Genomic DNA, 20,272 nt, shown 5'->3' with positions numbered 1-20,272 from the left:
AAAGGAAGAATGTTCTATGGGGCTTTTTTGAAATAATTGGGACCTATGCCTCTTTGCAAGAGAAGCAGTGGCATTCAAATAGGAGGTAGAAAGAAAGACTTCTTTGACATGCAAAGTATCTTTTTGTAGGCCGTCTTAAGGTGATATCTTAGAGTATGCTTTCAATTTCTTTTGTTTTTTTTTATCCTTCAGGTAATAGGTCTTGCGTCATAATTATACAATGGAATTCTGGATGATATTACTTTTGTAAGGATGGACAAGGAAATATATTCCAAAAAAGGAAAGAACTGGACTGTCTTGGCCAGCAAAGAAAGATCCAGAAGAAAGAAATATTGTAATATATCAGTGAGTTCAATGAAGCAGTAGAAATCAGTGTTGTTTTTATGATTGTTTTAAACTTGAAGCATGCTTGTTCCCCATATCCAATGTCTTATTGATCAGGATTAATGGTTTGTCATTCTAAATGGGGATTTTATCAAAACATCATCTTTTCTCTCATTTCAGAAAGTCTAATCTAAAATGAGATCTGATATTATTTAAGATTCAATTTACTTCAGGTTCAGTCATATGATAAAATTTACACTTTTTAATCCAGCAAGATAACTAGTGTTGATGCATAAATTTTAGATATCTACTTCAACACGTGGATGAACCCAAGAAGCTTACGAGTGAAGATGGTCTCAGTGTAACTGAAGTCTTCCTTCGGATTTGTGCACGTGAGGAAAGTAGTTGCTGGTGGAAGCTCCTGCTGATGAGAGATGCAAGTTTAAAAGTTGATGCCTTGGATGTAATAGGTGGTGATCAATAGGGTGCATGTAATCATGATATACAGTGGGACATGGTGCTTTCTCAAGTTCAAATTTTATGTGCAAATTGTTCATGCTATCTATGGTGCACAACTGGTCAAGGAAGACGTGAAGCTTCTTGAGTACTTGTGGTCAAGTTTGATCATGTGACATGATCACTGACTCGACGATTTTTCAAACGTTCCATATACTTCCAAATAGATGGCTCTGGTTACTATGGCATTTCATGGCACAACAAAGTTCAGATTAAGTGGGGCTGTTGGAAGGATATTTGGAACTTGATTTGGATTTTGGTTTTGACCTTAGTTTTCTGTCTAGAGTTTTAGTTGCACTAGGTTTGGAATTATATGTTGGATTAAGATAGAATCTGGTGGTTTTTGAGGAATAGCCTGTCTCTTAAAGGAGTGCCTGTAGTAGCATTTGTGAAGCCAATGTTTGGTCATGATGGATGGGATGACAATACTAGAGTTCGAGTTACAATGCACTAGCTGTGGTTGGTAGAAGTCAGTGTAATCAGAGGGACAAATAAAACTTTAATCCATGTGGTGTGGTATCTTTCCATCTTTTTTCCATGCATACTTGAACCTGCTGGATTCCACAATATGCTCCTAAATAGGCAACCTTGGTATTTGTCATTTTACCAGGTCACTCTCACTAATCTGTTCTTATTTTTCTAGGCGAGGACGTACCAGGTAAAACGTTGTTATAAATCATTTAATACTTGGTTTGAAGGTGATGCATGTATCTTCGTAAGCTATTTATCTTTTTTGTCAGCGTGCAAAGTTTTTAGAGTTTTTTGATTTAATGAATGATCAGAAGTCATACATGCTACTGATTTTGCAAGTTGGTGGCAGCTCTATAATCTGTGTGAATTGTTCTGTTTTATAGGCCTAAGAACCCTTATTTTCTGCTTAGCAGATTCTCAGTTATTTAATCGTATCAAACTCAGTCTTTCTGTTACAAGATCACTGACAGTTTGATGTTCCCCCTTTCTCAGGTAGCTGTGGCATTGAAGTGAGAACTTTGATTCCCCTTCTGTATTTGGTGTCCAGGTTACTGTTTTGAAGCATGCTCTTGGGTTTCAAACTATAGCCTGCAGATATTGCAGAGGTTGGGATGTCCCTTTTCTGGGAAATCTCTGTACATTTAGCAAGCCGACCCCTTTTTGATATACTTTGCGGGCATTGTTTCATCAGGAGGGCATATGGCTACACCAGTGTTCTTGAAATGAAGAAAACACGCAAGTGATCCTGAGGCTCTTTGTGAATAGAAAGTAGGCCAAATGGGTATTTCACTTTGAGGCTATCTCGGCCATTTCAGTTATTTTTGTCGTTCAGTGGCGTCTTTGCAGCCTAGAAAGCATGCGCAGTTGTTTGAGCTTGTTGGAGTGGAAGTTGCTGGCCTTGATTCAGATTTTCATTCATTTCATTTTTGGTAGTTTTGGGCGCAGGATGACAGATTACACTAGTTACAATATCATACTGAAAATTAATCTCCAACAAAACCATTTTGGGCCTTGCTCATGTATATGTTATACTCTCTGGGTGATCAAGCTGATATAATCAATTCATATAGCTTGCTGCAGTTGCTTCTTGTTCTTCATGCCCTTTTCTGCAAGTATTATAGAGTCACAGGTGAATTGAATGCTATTGGTCTCTGGAACTATGTCCTGATTTGAAACATTGTGATCAATGTTAAAACTTTAACAAGATTCAAGCATGTCCAACGGAAATGAAAGCTGGGGGATGGATTTGATCATCTATCAGCAAAAATCACCAACCAATGATTATTTCTTGCCACCATACATGAACGCAGTAAAAGAAACAATCCCTATTTTAGTTCTCTCTCTTCCTTATCAGATCTTAAAAATGTTCAACTGGAACAATATCGATCGAGCGGGTATAGTATGAAGCAACATTTGAAACATGTTGAACCAACAAATTGTTTACCATTTTCCTCTTTCATTTAGCTTTAACATAGTTCTCCTTGGGGGATGTTTTACATTATATATTACCGAGTCCCTCTGTTTTTTGACCTTCACATCTTAGTTACCATGATGCATCTGACATTTCCCAAAAATACCAGATTCCAAATGAGTTTGCTAGGGCAATGATCATCCCTGATGACGCGGCTAACATAATAGCAATAAAATGATTAAATTATCCCGTATAACTAATCAATGCTCTGACATACTGTCTCATGTACACCTAGATACTGGTCATTTAAAAACTGAATAAATTTATATCTGCCTGGATATTTGGATCCATGATATTGTATGTATCATATACCACAGGGCCGCTGATACATGCACACCTAGATACTAGTCATTTGAAAACTGAATAAATTTGTATCTGCCAGGATATTTGGATCCATGATATTGTACATATCATATATCACAGGGCCGCTGATACTGATGCGAACTAATCGCAGCCAAGATAAAACACTTGGAATACGGAGAACTGATCAAAACACCAATCTATTTACTACTAAGACACTCCTGGATCCACCATCCCAAAATTTGAAGTCGTGCATCTTAAAACAACAGAATATAAGATCCTATCTTTAAATATGCACGTGACCAGCTTTATCAAGTATATATTCAGACCCTGCAAGGCCTATATGCACCTTGCTTTACCTGAACTCATGCATTCGGATATAGCCAACAAAAAATGGCAATTGTTCAGATAAATAACGAAATTCTCTCTTTCTCAGATGACGGAATACATCAAATTTACCATTTGGAAGTACAAACAGCTCTTATCGATCAATCATATGTAAGTTAGGAACACAAATTAACATCCACACTTTTTCTTTTTCAAAATTCCACTAGCATAGTAGGCAACATCACAAAAAAACCTGAACGTGGTGCATCCAACCAAGAATCATCCAGAATAAAGGCTCCAGCCATCCAAATTTCATGCAAAAGGAAACATTTGAGAGCGAGATCACGACCATCTTAACCCCAAAGATGACAACAGAAACAAGTCAGTTCGTTGATAATTTAGAAGTAAAGGCACATTTCCTTGTATACAGACATCCATGCACTCTACTTGGTTCACATCCCACATCTGGGGCTCATCAAGCCGAACCCACCTCCCATTTTTTTCAAAAAACTTTACTACCACTTAGAGAAAGGAAAATACGACCAATAAAACATATCAAAACCTAAAGTTTCAGAAACTCGTACCTATAACGGTCACGCTCAAAATTCCTCGGCTTAGCGTCTAAAAAGTTGAAAGAAAATGGGTAAGCAAATGAGAAATATGGAAACCACTTACCAGGTTAATTTACATAAAACCCATTCTTGATAAATGAAAATCAACCGCCAAAAACTATAAAACTCAGTCCAATGGAAAGACTGAATCCTTGACTAACATAAAACTTAAACAGTATCAAATTCCATGTTTATCAGTTTCCCTAAAATCTAAGAATCAGCATATGAGCCAGTAAATTTCAAACCAGCAAAATACAATCATGCTCCACCCCTTTATAAACGTCACATATTCCTGTAATAATCTAGGATTTTTTTTTTTTAAAAAAAAACAAGGATACATCCTTGTGGATTTTTGAAATGTCCGGTTTTCAGCAAATAATTTTCTTGCAAGTTGGTCGCCACTGCATTGTTCAAGAAAAAGTCGAGACAAGAAACCCAGATTCTACTCCATATTAACATGCAACCAGGATTGACATGCGAATGCATTTCAGAAAAAAGAGATCACATGGAACAAAGAAAAGGGCAACCGAAACAGAGTCTGTCCACAGCATTTTTCCAAAAGTAGCATCAATCTTTTAAGTTCCACAGGATAGTATTTTTAAAATTAGTTAAACTACACAAGATTCTCATCTACTAATTAGGCATCATCCTTCACCAAGTACTGGAACCACCCACCCAGGGAATCCACAGAAAAGGACTTTGTTTCAGGTGAACTGAATTGTCAGACATGAAACTACACGTGCGACAACAGCCATAACTTTAGCATAGAGACCTCTGTCTCATATCTGTTTCATGTCTTCCATCCTGAAACAAAACGTCAGTATCGATCATATCGGTCATGATGCCTGCAGAGTGAAAAATTGTAGACATTTAGGGAAGTTAAATAAAGGATTATAGGACATCTTCACGTCTTAATACTATCAAACATCTAAAGATCATGAGCGAGGAGATTCTAAAAACCATCCATTGCATACTGATACTACATATTTGCAAATAAAAGCTCATAACAATAATCATGAAATTCCTCTCTAGACTGAAAACCCTACTGCTATCCTTGTTCTCCAATAATCACTACTAACAGTCATGGTGCATAATATAGGAGTTATTCATTGCTTGCTGCATTGTAGCTATGACAAAAAATAGCAAAGATACTAATGAGAATCATAGAATGTGGGGTATGCAGTGGATTAAAAGCTCAAAAATGTTGAAGCAAATCATAGATACGGTGAATGCTATTTAAGTCAGAATATTATGGCTTCATCAGATAACCATCAGTATCCACAACATAACAAGTTAACCAACCATGAAGCTGAAAGTTTGTTGTTTGGTCATTGCTCACTTAACCAGTCCTTTTGGCTGACATGGCAAAAATGCTGCTTGGTTGAAAAGGGAATGTTCTAAATGGTTAAGTGCTGCCTTTTGGGTTATATGGACAATAAAGCCAGCATCAAAGAACGGAAAAAGGTCCACGAGAAGGATAAAACAGGGAGAAAAATGAGGGTTTAAGGTTATCCACAACCCCCACCCCACCCAACAAAAGCGCCCCAACTTGAAGTATCTTTAGCCAGGTTACATGGGTAAAGTCAGCATTGACCGGCCAACTTTAAGCACCCAAAAAGTAATCATGCTCAGCTGATTAACTGAACAATCACTGCTTCACCAGAGGTTATCCAGGAAAAAAATTCTGAAGGAACACTACTATAATTCACCTGTCCAAGTCACTGCTCAGTTCTTTGATTCTATGTGGTAAATGATTGGTTCGGAGCAGGGGCTCAATCAGCACCTCCAGTGCCACTCAGCCAATGACCATCTACCATGTAAATGGTTAAGTGAATAGCTGACAGAACAGGTGACTGTTAGGTCCTTAAAGATGTCAGAATTGATCGGCAACAAGAATTCCTGCATATCATTCCATTACCAAAGGTGCTTCCAAAAAGAGACATCATTGTTACAATGGAGGAATAGATAAAATCTGAAAAAATCATGATACATAAAAAGGTCCAGTGTACAGATCAAAGTAGGCAATGAAAAGCCAAAATATGCACACAAACGTAAACTAGGAGTTCGGTAGTTTATTATGAATACATGAACAAGATAAAACATGAGGATCCAAAGACTTGAGAATTCACGTAGAGATGTATTCAGCAATGGGCAGGGTAAATTTTGACCTAATTTAGGTGCAAGTCAAATGTAAAAAAAGTGATTTGGTGAAGCTAAAAGGCCAACGTATGCGCTTTGACAACTAAACAAGGAATGCTTGGGCCAAACAATTGAACAAGACAATAGCCAACAATAAACAAAGACAAACATGACAGAGACACAGCTTGTGAAATTTCATAAGCTTTCCGAACAACATCTGAACTCTGAAAACATCCAAAATAGCCAGATTCATCTGATTTTAAACATATCAAACAAAATGCTGTTAAATGTGCTCATAAAGTGCGTAGATATATCAAGAAGTGCAGTAATTAATTATAATAGGTTCAATAAATGGTTATACCAAGCCTACAGTTCTTCAGCTCCCACTGCCTGTTCTGTTCAAAGGAGTGGAGACTGAACCATTTGACTAGCCAGATGGTAGCAAACAGCTTGAGTGGTTTCAATCAAGTATCTTGGTACTTATATAATGGGAGTTAACCAACTAAAAGATAATTCACCATTAAAGCTACAAGAGCATTGCGGTTACCACCACAATCAATACACATGAAACAAAGTGAATACAAATTTTAAAGTAGGTGATTATTAGTAATAATTACATTAGTACCTGTGCCGATCATAATCTCTAGAGCGTTCCCTTGAATGAGAACGTGACCTTCGTCGGCTCCTTGAATCATGACTGCGAGATCGATCTGATTCTCTATCTCGTTCGCGATCATATCCTCGATCTCTATCATAATGACGATCATAGTCTCTGCTCCTACGATCATAGTCCCTTCCCCTGTCACGATTATCACCTCGGTCATCTCTATCTCTATCTCGATCCCTACTTGCTGCCCTGTCACAGTCCTGACTTCGTTCTCTTGACCTAAACAGGAATGAGGCGATAAATTTTATAAGTGCATTGCAGGTTCAAAGTAAGAAAAGAAGTTTGATCTCAGTCGCACCACCCAAGTTCATAGAAGGCTTGGTGAAATTAGTACCTTCTATCATATTCAGAGCGGTCCACCTTTCGCCTCTTATTTCTCTCTTCCTGGCAAAATAAATGTGTACTAGTATATAAATATAACCTCCAAATTACATAAATATCCATTATCCCCAGAGGTAGCAAGATTTTTTGAACAAACAGACGAAGCAAGATATGAAACATTTAAGCACACATTCTGTCACAGAAAAGTTGACAGCCCTAGCCTTCTCTTCTCCAAATAACCAAAAGAGACACTTATATCAAAAGGAAATGAAATTCTCAGCAAGAAATGAATAATTTATGCTGCTAAAGCATTGCCATCCAACCAATCTTATCCTATCACTGGCAGTGTGTAATTTCCCATTAAGACTGAGGGCACATCACCACAAGCTTTTTGGGCTCTGTTAGTTTCCAAAAAGAAACAGTAATTGTGGAACCATCTTTGAGAACCAGAAATCTAGGAAAGCATTTAGAGATCAATCCTCACATATAATAACAAGAAGCAAGGAATCCACCAAAAACATCCTTGTCTTCAACAACACAAACATGGACCCAGAATTTTGACATGTTTACAGTTCTTGCTAAAGACTCGGTACAGCTCTTGATCAATTATAGTTCCTGATATAGCATTCTAAAACCACCTCAATGACCATTTTTTAAAGAAACTTCAAGAACACCAATATAAAATGAACCAACGCTAAATACAAGTAAAAAAAAAAAAAACAGGATTCCCTATGACTCAAATGCCTTCATTTAATTAAATAAATCAGAATCAAAAAATGAAAGAGAATAAAATTCATATTGTTTTATACAAGCCAAGGTGCTTGAAGAGGGACTTTTGGCTTAACAGTTCTTGACACAATCACCCCTAAAAGTATTATGAGAATGCAAAAGACAATATTTGTGGGTCCATAAACAGTATATATACACTTCTACAAGTTTGAAATATCTAAACTCGCACTAGGTTATATATGTAAATGCATTTATGCTTAATTTCATAATTAAACGAGCATGTGCAAATCCAAGAACAGGAAATCAAGCCCTCAAAATATCAACCTGTGTAATGCAAGAAGCCTAGCAAATATACTCAAGCCAGCAAAGGTGACATGCTCATCTAATCCAGCATGATGGGAACCTTAACCATGAGTAAACCCTTACTAGAGAGGTATTTAAATTAATATTCATCTCTTTTTAACAATATCAGGCCTCTGGCGAATTAAGCAGGAGAAACACAGAAGACAGTGGCATTGTGAGAGGCACATAGCACTACAGGAATCTGAAACCATGCTTGACAGAAATGAATTAGCCAGTGGAATATGGAAGTCAAGAGATGCGCTTCAAGCATATTACAATATGATAGCTCGAGCAGCTCGCATTCTGCTAATCATAAAGTGATCATGGACAAGAACTGTATATTTTCCTGTATTAATAACAGATACAGTTAAGACAATGTGGAATAAGAACTAAGTATTGTGTGTCTGTTCTTCGTGGGGCTAGCACCAACAAGGCATGTATCATACTGTCTTGGAGCATTGCATACAGCTGGCACCATATCAAGGCAACATGGTTGCAAGGCACTAGACCAGTCCACACTGATCCACGCCAACCAGCAAGGAACAGCACTTTTACCTATTATCTGTACAATAAACTATACCATGAAATTTAACACACTGCACTTTGTATTTTGTTTTTTATAGAGAAATTTGATTCTCTTTCCGTGGTTTTCCTAACTCTAGGAAAGTGTTGGCAGAAATAAAACTCAACTGCACAGTAACCTGTTGAGATCAGAAAACTCAAGTACGACAAACTTTTCCCTTTTTTCCTTTACGATACCAACTTGGGCAATGGTTTCATAGTTTTGTTGCAACCTATATAAAATTCTTTCCCAATACCTCGTACACTAGAAAAATGGCATGGTTTTACATATGCCATTCCATCACCCACTTCCCTCACACTCATAAGATCACAATTTACTAGTCATCATAATAACATAAGAATCACCGCAATCTATGATCACAGCATTAATATAGATGTCAAATAAAGTAGCATTACTATGAACTATGAAAGCAACCTTAATTAGCTCTTTTACCAAGTGAACTTCTTTAATGCAAGGTCCATAAATTCTTCAATTACTATTCAACCATATCCCACCATTTATCATATAGTTTTGGTAGAAGCAAGATTTACACAACATTTTAATCAAGTCTGTTATATCCATATGCCTAATTAGTCAACTTTGATTATCCACTTTAACTGTAAACCCATCCACAAGTGCTGATCTTTTGGCACCATGCCACTCAATAAAATTATGAAAATCTCTATGAAGAATGTGGGACAGCATCAGCACCTGACCATAGAGTTTAAATTTTAAAGAAATTTAACATGGTACTACAACAAATACATCAGGCATATAGAAGGAAATCTATAACACTTCAGGGTGCAACTTTCATATTACATTCTGCTGGAGGAACATGTGAAAGAAACAAGAATACATAATCAAAACATAAATAAAGAAATCATATGAGGAAAAGAACTTGCAAAAGCAAACCTGCAGTTCTGCTAACTTCTCACGAATTTGCATATAACCCAAATGAAGCTTTCCTCCAAAATGATCAGCCAAACGACGATCACTGCATACCACAGAACAAGCAAGATATCACATTCACCATAAAATCCACAAACCTTCCAAACCTCCTAGAGGTTTTACATAATGCATAGTAACCCCATAACTTCTGACAATTATAATCTACAAACATAAAACAATAAAACACGCACATTCTTTAGCTGCAAAAGTAATCCGCGTAAAACTGGGCCCAAAAGCCTGCTGGTGACAAGGAGGTATAATGTGCCCGTCAAAAGCTGAAGTACTTAACCCCAAATACTAGTATTTTGTTGCCCTCAGAATTGCAGGAACATCGCTGAAATTACAAAGCAAGAGGATAAAAGATTTTACCTGTCATAGACACTCAAAAATGCACCACATATGTCACATACACGCAACTTCTGATCAGTCTGCAAAATGAGTCATAGATGTCAGTCACCATTATATTTATCAGGATCAACATTGCATCTCGCATTGCAAATAATAACAGCAGCAGCAGCAACAACCGATTAGCCACTGCATGCTGCATTATCAATCATGTTATTATCCTATGAAACATTTCCAAATTTCCAATGCACCATATAATTGCCATGATACAATAGCAAAACCATAATCGCCCAATAAAGTTGTATGAACATATGAGACAAGGAACAGTGAAAACATTTTTCTAAAGGTCTCTGATATTAATAATGTAACGTTGTAAACACTTTTAAGAGAAACAATATTGACTATGCTGTCCATTCATCAACTAGCAATGCAGAATAAATACATCAGCATATTGCAAACAGAAGTTACAGAACACTGAATTTTAGCAGTTTCTTTCATCAAAACTGCACAAAAATTACTCCCTTCACCCTGAAACCACTTTTAGTGCCATCATTCATAAAAGAAGAGCCATATTATTTTAAGTCATATAAGATACATTCAAGGACCTTGGAATTTTTTGAAGATTGCAAACCATTTTTCTAGCACTCTAGGTATACTCACTCAAAATACATAAATAAGCACTGTTAGTCATACAGATCTTTTTTTCCTTGCTAACAGGACAAAAGTATTTCCTGTTCCATTTTCAACATCAAGCTTACTTGTAGAAATTTACATTCAAATGACAGGGAGGAAGTTTTAACAAAAATATATTTTTGAATAACTCATGTTCAACATGTGATTATGATGCCATACATCCTTACGTAATTAGCAATGGTTTCCAAATGTTGCAAGTCACTATTAAAAAAAAAAAAATCATCATTCAATTTTGTGAGGAACTGAATATACTTTAAACTTAGGATCGTTCCCATGTTTCTTTCAGAAAGATAGAGAGTATATAAACAAGACAAAATAATCACATGATTTGATTACAACTCAAAACTCCACATTTAGTTTCCTTCTCAAAATCTATACATACACAGAGTACATAAAGCATAGTTTTTTTTTTCACAGATAAGATGGTTTTGTTTTGTTTTGTTTGTTTGAAGGTGCTCTTGTTAGTGTTTGTTGATTTGTTGGACTCACTTATTGGGATTTTCCAAATAATATTACTTTATACTTTATTTTCCAAAATCATCATGTAATTCTTTTCTAAGAACTTGACTTCTAAAAGTGCCGTCTTGTCCGCATCAGCATGGTACCAGTGAATAAAAGTTTTTAAATGGTTGCATTTGAGCTCTGGATTAGGAATCCAAAGTTTAGTGCATTCAAACTAATGGTAAAAAATATATCAAGACTGTTGCAGGAGAATTTAATTAACTCAAAACTGATGGTTACCAGTTTCATTAGAAGTTAGGATTTAGGAGTTTCAATAATGTTCGAAGGTTAGTACTTAAGATTGCATGTCCTGACTTGACATGAACCCATACTTAGTGGAGCAGTGCTTTTTGCACTTCAAGATGTTGCGCATGATCTGGCCTTGTCCTAAGTCAGGTATTACGAACAAAGCTCCCCAAGTAGTGAATTTTAAAATAATATTAGTGATAATAATACTTCGTATATATATATATACACACACACACACACACAAACACAGATACATTTTCATGCCAGTTTGTGTTAATCATGTCCATATTATGTGGTACACGTGCATGGTTGTGGTATTGCTAAAACCTGATATATATATATATATATATATATATATAACCTAGCAAAAATCTCCATTGACAATAAAATATGTAATTACAAATTCAGTTACTATAATATCTCTTTAGAGGCATATCCTTAGTTTACCTTTGATGCTCTTTGTATGCATCTAGGCTAGTGAACACACAGCATCATACAGAACTTTGCTTTTTGGCCTACAGGATACAGACAATATTTGATATCCTATATCTGGAAATGAAATGATCTTACAAGAGTCATGGTTCAAGAAAAAGTGAATTTTTTTATCTTTAACCAACAAGAGGACTCTGATTTTGCATATTACACTGTGTATCAAATGGAAGGGTGTGAAAAAATGCTGAAAAATAAATAAAAAGTATTTACAAACAAAAAAGATATGCATCAATGACTGAACTCACAATTCGCACATCTGCAGCAGTATACTTTGAAGAATCAAAGCCTGGCTCCTGGCGTGCACCCAACTGAAAAAAAGAAAATGATATAGCATTAAGTTTCTGGGTAAAAGAGCATGGTAAAAGATCAACAAGTTTATCAGAAATCATCAAGAAGGAAACTTCAAAACATATGGATCTAGATGATCAGAAAGATGTTATTAGACTACTATCCCAGTAATTTTATACTGACTTTAGACAGAAGGACCAAACAATTAATTCCTCTGACTCCAGAAAGAAAGAAAAAAAAACCTTTTTAAGAGCTTCTGCCTCTTCCAAAGCTTTCTGAGCTTCATCTACCATTCCCTTCTCACCTGCCAATAAAAAAGCATCCCAAACAATTTAGAAAACAAAATACAGACTAATGTGAATGATTAAGCAACATAAAATGTGCTTCACATATAATGCTTTAAACAATTATGCTCAAATCATACGTCGATCCAATTTGCTGGAGCATGTATAAGTGCAACCATTTCAATGGGTTGTCTTGCACCAAAAAAGAAGAAATTATCACCAACCAGCTGGCACAAGCATGACAAATTAAACATCATATATTGTCAGCATGAGTAATGTTAATGTCAGGCTCAGATGAAGTGCAAATGAATTATTGGAATTAGAAAAAGATTTAGAACAACAAATGTTATATTAAACACAATATAACAGGAGCATACATAAGTTGATGCCACAAGATAAGAATTCCTATCGTCATCAGGGTTCCATGTAATAATACAAGAGAATGGAAGCTAAATCAAGAACATTAGTAAATAGCCGTAATATCAGATGAACAAAGATGCAATTCAACTTCATGTTTGATGAACTGCCTTAGTTGACATGATAGAAGAATATCAACTTGGGAAGTACTAGAAACTAACAGTTACTTGGAGTCAAGGTTTCCTATACCGATACCGGTGGCCGGATCGGCCGGCCAGTGGTACGATACGGCACGCCTCCGTTCCGTTCCGAACCGAGACAAACCAACGAAGGAAACCGGGAAAGAAAAAGAGAGAAAGAGAGAAAAATAGAGAGAGAGAGGGAGGAAGGAAAAAAAAGAAGGGGATCCGCCGGAGGGGCCGCCGGAGGCCCTCCGGCGGACAGCCGTGGCTGTCGGGCGGCGGAACGACCTCCTGCGGCTCCGCGCGGGGAACAGGGGCGATCCGCCCCTGTTTCTCGATTTTTTTTTTAAAAAGCTTTTTCAAAATGAAGTCGGCAAGTGGTTTGCCGACTTCATTAAGTGAAGTCGGCAAACCACTTGCCGACTTCGTTTTGAAAAAGCTTTTTTAAAAAAAAAATTCTGAGAAACAAGGGCGATCTGCCCCTGTTCCCAGCGCAGAGCCACGGGAGGCCGTTCCGCCGCCCGACGGCCACGGCTGCCCGCCGGAGGGCCTCCGACGGATCCCCTTCCTTCTTTTTCTTCCTTCCTCCCTCTCTCTCTCTATTTCTCTCTCTTCCTCTCTTTTTCTTTCCGACAACGGCATGTACCGTTTTGCATGCCGGAACCGTCTCGGTTCCCCATCGGGACGATTCGGCATGCTCTGTACCGGGCGGTTCGGCCCGGTATGGCAAACCCGGCTTGGAGTAAATAACTAATACCAAAAAACTGCAAAGGCCAAAAAATAATTCGAATGAATAATTAAGGATCACAAATTTCCAATAAAAAGGTAAATTGTATATACCCAGTTCTTCTGCCTTCTTAAGTTTTTCATTTATCATTTCTTGTGTTCGGGGATCTGGAGGAACAAGTACTGGCGTCGATGACGATTGAGGAGGATTCTGAAGTGGTTGCGGCAAGGAAGCTCGGTCTTTATTGAAGGCATCAAGAAGAAGCATCGCCTGCAGTTGGAAAAACAAAATTAATGAATTATATACACAACAAAAACAGCCACAAATACAACAGAAACAGCAATAGAAGTTGTTCTGCAAAGTTTTCTAGTTTTCAATAAAATTATACTTCACAATGATCCCAGAGTTATGTCAAATGTTTGTCTCGCAAAAAGATACCTGCTTATCAGCTCTTTTTGTCCTAAGCTCTTCAAGCTCCTCCAGAGCCCGGATTTTACTGTCCGTTTTTCCCTCCAAATCTGAAAAGCAATATGTCATAACCATCTCCATCATTGACCATAATACTCAAGAGTTGTACAGATAAAGGAAGAAATGCAATCCACTCAGAAAACAATGACCAAACAACATAACAACAGAAAAAAGACAATTATTGTCACCACAAACTAACATGGAGCACCAATAACTAAAGCCCAGAGAAACATGGATGTACATGAAACACACACACAAAAAAAGGGGGGGGGCGTAGGGCTGGCAAAATATGACCCGACCTGTGTTCGACCCACCATAAACAGGTTTGGATTTAGGCTAAACGGGTTTGGATTATAAATGGATCAATCCGTTTAACCCATTTAATAAGTTGGTCGGATTTGCATTTTAAATATCTGACCCGTTTAATGTTCAGATTGGGTTGAGTTAGATAACCCATTTAACCTGTTTAACCTATTTCTGACCCATTTAACCCGACCTGTTTAACCCATTTAAGATCCGTTTAACTTGTTTAACCTGTTTCTAACCCATTTAACCCGACATGTTTAACCCATTTAACCTGTTTAATCCGTTTAACCTAATTTAACCTATTTAATAAACGGATTAAATGGATCAGATCGGGTTACTTGTTTAATAAACAGATCGGGTTTAGGTTTGAATTTTTGACCCATTTAATAAACAGATCGGGTTTGGGTTGACGATTTTCTGACCCAACCCGTTTATGACCTGACCCGATCCGATTGCCACCCCTGGGGGGGGGGGGGTAGTCAGCAGCCAAAATGACATAAGCATCCATTTAACAAAGAATCGAGATTCCAATGGAAGAACCTTGCTATCAACAAGCTAAGGCACAAGTAAACTCAGCACAGCATAAAGGAGGTATAAGGTCAACATTTATGAAGGTGCACAAGATACATCTGTATTAATCTGTTTTTTAATCAAATGATTAGTTGTCCAAAAGTTACTTCTGCAATTTATAGTAATATCTATCAGTAATCTAGTCTGGATATAGATAAACCTAGAATATATGAGCTTTATGATAATACACAACATAAAACCAGAAAAACTGTTGTGTGGCAATAATTAGTGCTACAAGCCGCTCCTCATGCACCTTGTTATCTCCTTATGGCAACACAATGCTGCCATGGCTTGTCGTGATTCGAACAATCCTTCATGAATCAGGTGAACCTTGTCAATCACACTAGTCCCATGATGAATAGTTCAAAAATATTTTTGGTAGACAATATTTCATGTGAATATTTATGGGTTTTAAGAATATACTAGATACTAGTAAATCTTATGTGTAACTATATACCACCCATATTGACTGCTAACATTGTGTCATGACGCATTCATACACAAACTAGTGGAACAACACAGTGGCATGTTGATAACGTCAATCTTTGATCCCCCAAAAAAAACATATACTTAAGTTATGCAGCAAAGTGTGAGACATCAGAAGATACAGACCAGCATGTAATGTGGTGCATAAAATCTTAATAGAAATTTCAATTGTTGTATTTTACATTTTATGATTCTGATAATGACTTGAATTGATCGCTAAATTATACCTCATTATGTAAGCATATAGAGGTATTGCATAAAACAAACCAAAAAAAGAAAAGAAAAGAAAGAATATAACCTGAAAGAATGGATAGGCACCAGAAGCATAACTCTTGAAAAGTCTTAGCAGCTGAGTAAAGTGAGTTTAGGACGAGATGACCACACTAAAGCAAGGAACACTTGACGGCGAAGGATATCTATAAAATATCTAAATGGGCATTAGAGTAGATTGATGGTGAATTCGAGACAAGAACAAGATGGCTACAGATCTAGAACTAGGAATGCGATGGGCGATGTGAAAGATAATTCAGTAATGACACCTAACATCATAGTCAACATTGATCTACAAACCATTTTGTGACTTTCAAGAATGATGCCAATTCACCACTAGAGCATACAAAATAAGATCATTAGGGATGTACATGAAAAACAAAATGAGCAATGGAAGTGCTAGAAATAGTTATCAAAAGATAGCTTCCAGTTGCAATAGACATGCGTCAACGATCTCTTAATTCTTAAGTGGCTGAAGCTCTCATAATTTTGCACCTTTTATTTTCTCTTCAAAGGAATACTTATCCAGTTATCCTTGTATGTTTATCATTAACATACAGACTGCTAATGGAGGAGATTTCAGGGCATGTGGTACTTGAAGATAATATAGTTAATGGATGATACAACAACAGGATGAACCATGTTGGATATACAAGTTCCTACATGCAACAGCCACTGAATAGCTGGATGTGTTACCTACTCCAGGTCATATGAACTCATATGCTACATATACAAAAAAGGAGTGTCAGCATAATTTGCCTGCATATTTGTGTAAATTAAGCATGGCCACACTAGAACTTTTCCAAATTAGATTATAAAGAAAAGTTCTGGAAAATTGCGATCTCAAAGGATTTATGATAGAATATATATAAGGTAATATTTATGACAAGAAAAATAAAAATGAGACCCTGATCAAACGTGAAAGCCAAAAAAGTCCAAGGTTAGCATGCTTTGTTGCAGGGACCTCCTATTTATTGCATGATAGGCCCATCACCTTCAGGTTACAGGGGAAAAAATATAAATTGAAAGAAGGCCAACAGAGATGTAAGAGTGCCTGAACAATAAAGGGAACCTACGCACAAAAGGTAAGCATTACGGCAATCAGCACAATATAGTGAACCACAATTTTATATTGCTTAGCATAAGAACAACTAGCACTGCTTTAAATAAAAGAGTTAATTTGACTGTTGCAGCTTTGCTCAAAAGAACTAGAATATACCACTGATAATTCGAAAGTGCATATCAAGCAATATCATTTTCGAGATAACCTAGCCAACATGCTAACAAACAAGATGAACTCCAGAAGCGGACAGGAAGTACAAGTTAATCATAAACATGTGACAATGCTTACAACCACAAATATCAACATTAGTTAGATCATCTATGTCACTGGCTAAATAAATTACCAAAAGCATCAACTTCTTTCAATTTCTCCTTGATTTGCTTTGACAGCTCCATGACCTCAGCTGTCTGCATTTTCATAGTACAAGGTTCCATGCAAAGTTTTAGCAAGATAATCTGTAAACAGAAAGGTGCAAGCTCAAAAGGAATGCAACAAATACCTGGGTAACCTCTGATACAGATATTGCAATAGCAGCTTTGGCATCCTCATCCTCCAGGCGCTTAAGGGCTCTTTGGATTTTCCTTTCGCATTCAACAATCAGCCTTTCTATCAAATCCTCCAGTTCTCTATCAAAATTATGAATTCCCTTTGCTTTGGCTTCTTCATATCTATGATTTGGTCAGGAAGAACAACAAAATACATTGCTTCAAAAGCATCTGGCTTAACAAATAGCAATATACTGTATAACCATGTAGCATAAAATTTCTCCTGGCCTTGGGAAAATGATCAACACACAAGCTTAAACAGACCAAGGTAAGGATTTTTTTCACTTTGACAATGGCTCGGCGAAAGCCAGAAAACATAATGAAAATTTAGCATGAATAACAATGCCTTCATGCTAGAATTTACTTATCATTCAAATGAAAGAGGCAGCAATAACTATATCAAAGGTGACAAGGCTCATCCCACCTCCGCAGAACAGCTTACATGGATATAATTAATAGTCGCCCAACATAAACATATATAAAATATATAGCTTCACCGACCTTTATATTAAAGCTTCATTGCACCCGAACCCGGAAAGCTTGAAGCATACTTGCCCAAACTCCAATTATTTGAATGTTTCATTCGTATCAAAAAATAGATAATCTAATAAGAAAAGTAAGTAAGGCCTGTTCATTGTGCCATTGCAAAGGATACTCTTTCCTCAGCTGTAAAGAGTGCACCTTTGGACAAGGACCCATGTCCATTTTCTGATATAAAACACACACGAAAACCACTGTCAATTTAAACAACCGATATCACAAACTTTACCAACTTGAACAAATCCATAGTTACTTTTGTCCTTCCCAGAACCAACATTTTTAACGCATTTTTTAAGAGAAGCATGAAAGCACTAAACTAAAATTCAAATAAGTCAGCAATTATCATCATCTAAAAAGTAGACATATTAGAAATAATGTAAAACTTATAGGACATACTAACAAAATAACCAGAAATTGACAAAGACTTCTAAATACCAAATCAAATACACCAAGCAATGGCAAACACCGAGCAAGATAAATGGTTTTTATAGATAAAAAGGACTTAAATAAGCAAATGGCAGTGGAAATAGAATTAATCTCAGACCCCAAAACCCATACTAGGACATGAAATCAGAAACCCTAAGATTGAAAACTAATGTTGAACCTAGGCCGATCGAGAGAAAAAAAAAGGTAGCGATAGGCATCAAATGGGTTAGGGTTTGCGATCGGGACCGTGAGCTGGAAGAGGTCGTGGGGGCAAAGGCCGGCCAAGAAGAGGCGGCAGACGTCGCGATCGTAGTACTTGCGATTCACCTCCCTGACGTCGCCGTTCCGGTTGGCCCCCATGAGGACGTCAAGCTGCTTTCTGATCGCGTCCATCTCTAGGGTTAGGGTTTTCCAGGTGGTCGCTCAGCAGTGAGAGGGAGAGAGTTACGGAGAACGATGACGACGAGAGGCCACCGGGACCACGAAGCGAGTCGCGACTTATATATAGCCTTCTTTGTTGGGTTGCGTCCCTCGCTTGCTTACCATATCAAATTCTACCAGACACTTCACCGACCGGTGGTCCTCCTTGATAAGGCTTAGCATGAAGCTCGATTATACATGTATTGCCGTCTAAAAAGCAACCTACGGCTGTGATAGTTTGATGGTAAAGGAAAATTTTAGGGGAGACAGTGATCACTGTGCCCCCGAGCACTCTCAAGTCTCGATCTTGATGAAACTAGCATTTGATCTAAAATTCTTTTTTTCTTTATTATCATTTGATCTAAATATTAAGAGTTGAAGCATAGGCAATACATGTGAGCTGTTTTTATTTTTTTTTTTATTTTTTTAGAAGTCACGTTCATTAAAAAAATCTCTCCCTCTTTCTCTCTATATATATTGCTAAGCTAGATGATTCATGTCCATATATATTACTAAGCCAGATGATTCATATCCATTTGCAACCAATCAAATCAGAAAACAAAATGATCCTAAATTGTGTGAGAGAAAGAGTAAAAGAATAAGCCGTCCAATTAAAGCCATTAGATTAATTTGCCATATAACTTACCATCCAGTTTGCCACTCCATCTTCCTCACAATATATATGAGTCACTAAAAATGAAATCCATCCATAAATCCATAAGTATGGGTTGACATTCTTCATTTGATCTCTATTTTGTAACCCAATTAATTACAATAGTTGATTTGTCTTGCAAAACAATATGACTGGCTTTTAATGTAAAAACTATATACCAATTCCTTCCCAAGCTCCCCTCAATTTTGCCCTTGGTACACTAATATCAAAGATTTGCATCTTATCAATTGTCAATTAAAGTTGGGATCTCTAATCACAAATCTAGCACCTCCTTTTACACTTCCACCAGTAATACTCTCATCAAAATTAATCTTGAGGGAACTTGGAGAAAAAGATCCCAAGATATAAAAATCATCCGATGATCAATAATTGTTGAAGCATCCTAGGCATCCTTAACTATCAAAGAATGCTAAATAATAGATATGTCAATGAATTCACCAACTTGCATAAAAACTCTCAGTGACAAAGTACAATTTTTAAAGAGCCGAAAATTTACAAAATATATTTTTAATATTTAAAAAAATAAGAAAATCATGTTTTTATCATCATTAACACTACTACCATCTTAATCACCATCGTTGTTGTTGCTATTATTGTGATCTTAATTGCTATCCTTACTATTACTACTATTGCCATCATACTATTACCCTAACATTATT

At 36.8% G+C, this 20,272-nt stretch overlaps 1 protein-coding gene and 1 long non-coding RNA gene across 6 annotated transcripts; one reads left to right on the top strand and one right to left on the bottom strand.

The window, feature by feature from the left end:
* Positions 1–724: 724 nt before the first annotated feature.
* Positions 725–2,390, top strand: LOC140854782 (uncharacterized). The gene is made up of 2 exons (XR_012137923.1): positions 725–1,916; positions 2,003–2,390. It is a non-coding gene; the product is annotated as an uncharacterized lncRNA (long non-coding RNA).
* A 2,151-nt stretch (positions 2,391–4,541) lies between these two features.
* LOC140851013 (U1 snRNP-associated protein usp106-like) lies at positions 4,542–19,043 on the bottom strand. 5 transcript variants are annotated; one of them, XM_073260188.1, is made up of 13 exons: positions 18,767–19,042; positions 18,210–18,262; positions 17,509–17,677; positions 17,353–17,416; positions 14,285–14,364; positions 13,960–14,116; positions 12,539–12,600; positions 12,254–12,316; positions 10,098–10,156; positions 9,693–9,774; positions 7,161–7,210; positions 6,785–7,045; positions 4,542–4,824 (listed from the first exon to the last, which is right to left on the bottom strand). In XM_073260188.1, the coding sequence occupies exons 1-13, from the start codon at positions 18,911–18,913 to the stop codon at positions 4,800–4,802; spliced, it is 1,272 nt and encodes a 423-aa protein (XP_073116289.1). In that variant the 5' UTR covers positions 18,914–19,042; the 3' UTR covers positions 4,542–4,799. The 5 variants fall into 5 exon arrangements, 3 of the variants coding, with proteins under 3 accessions (XP_073116289.1, XP_073116285.1, XP_073116290.1); XM_073260184.1 differs by having other exon boundaries at positions 4,542–4,865; positions 18,767–19,037; XM_073260189.1 differs by having other exon boundaries at positions 4,542–4,865; positions 18,210–18,288; positions 18,767–18,907.
* Between the last annotated feature and the right edge of the window lie 1,229 nt (positions 19,044–20,272).

The sequence above is a fragment of the Elaeis guineensis genome, chromosome 1, assembly GCF_000442705.2.
Source record: "Elaeis guineensis isolate ETL-2024a chromosome 1, EG11, whole genome shotgun sequence".
Classification (NCBI taxonomy): domain Eukaryota; kingdom Viridiplantae; phylum Streptophyta; class Magnoliopsida; order Arecales; family Arecaceae; genus Elaeis; species Elaeis guineensis.
Note: the sequence above shows the minus strand (reverse complement) of the source record. Positions and strands in the feature narration are given on the sequence as shown.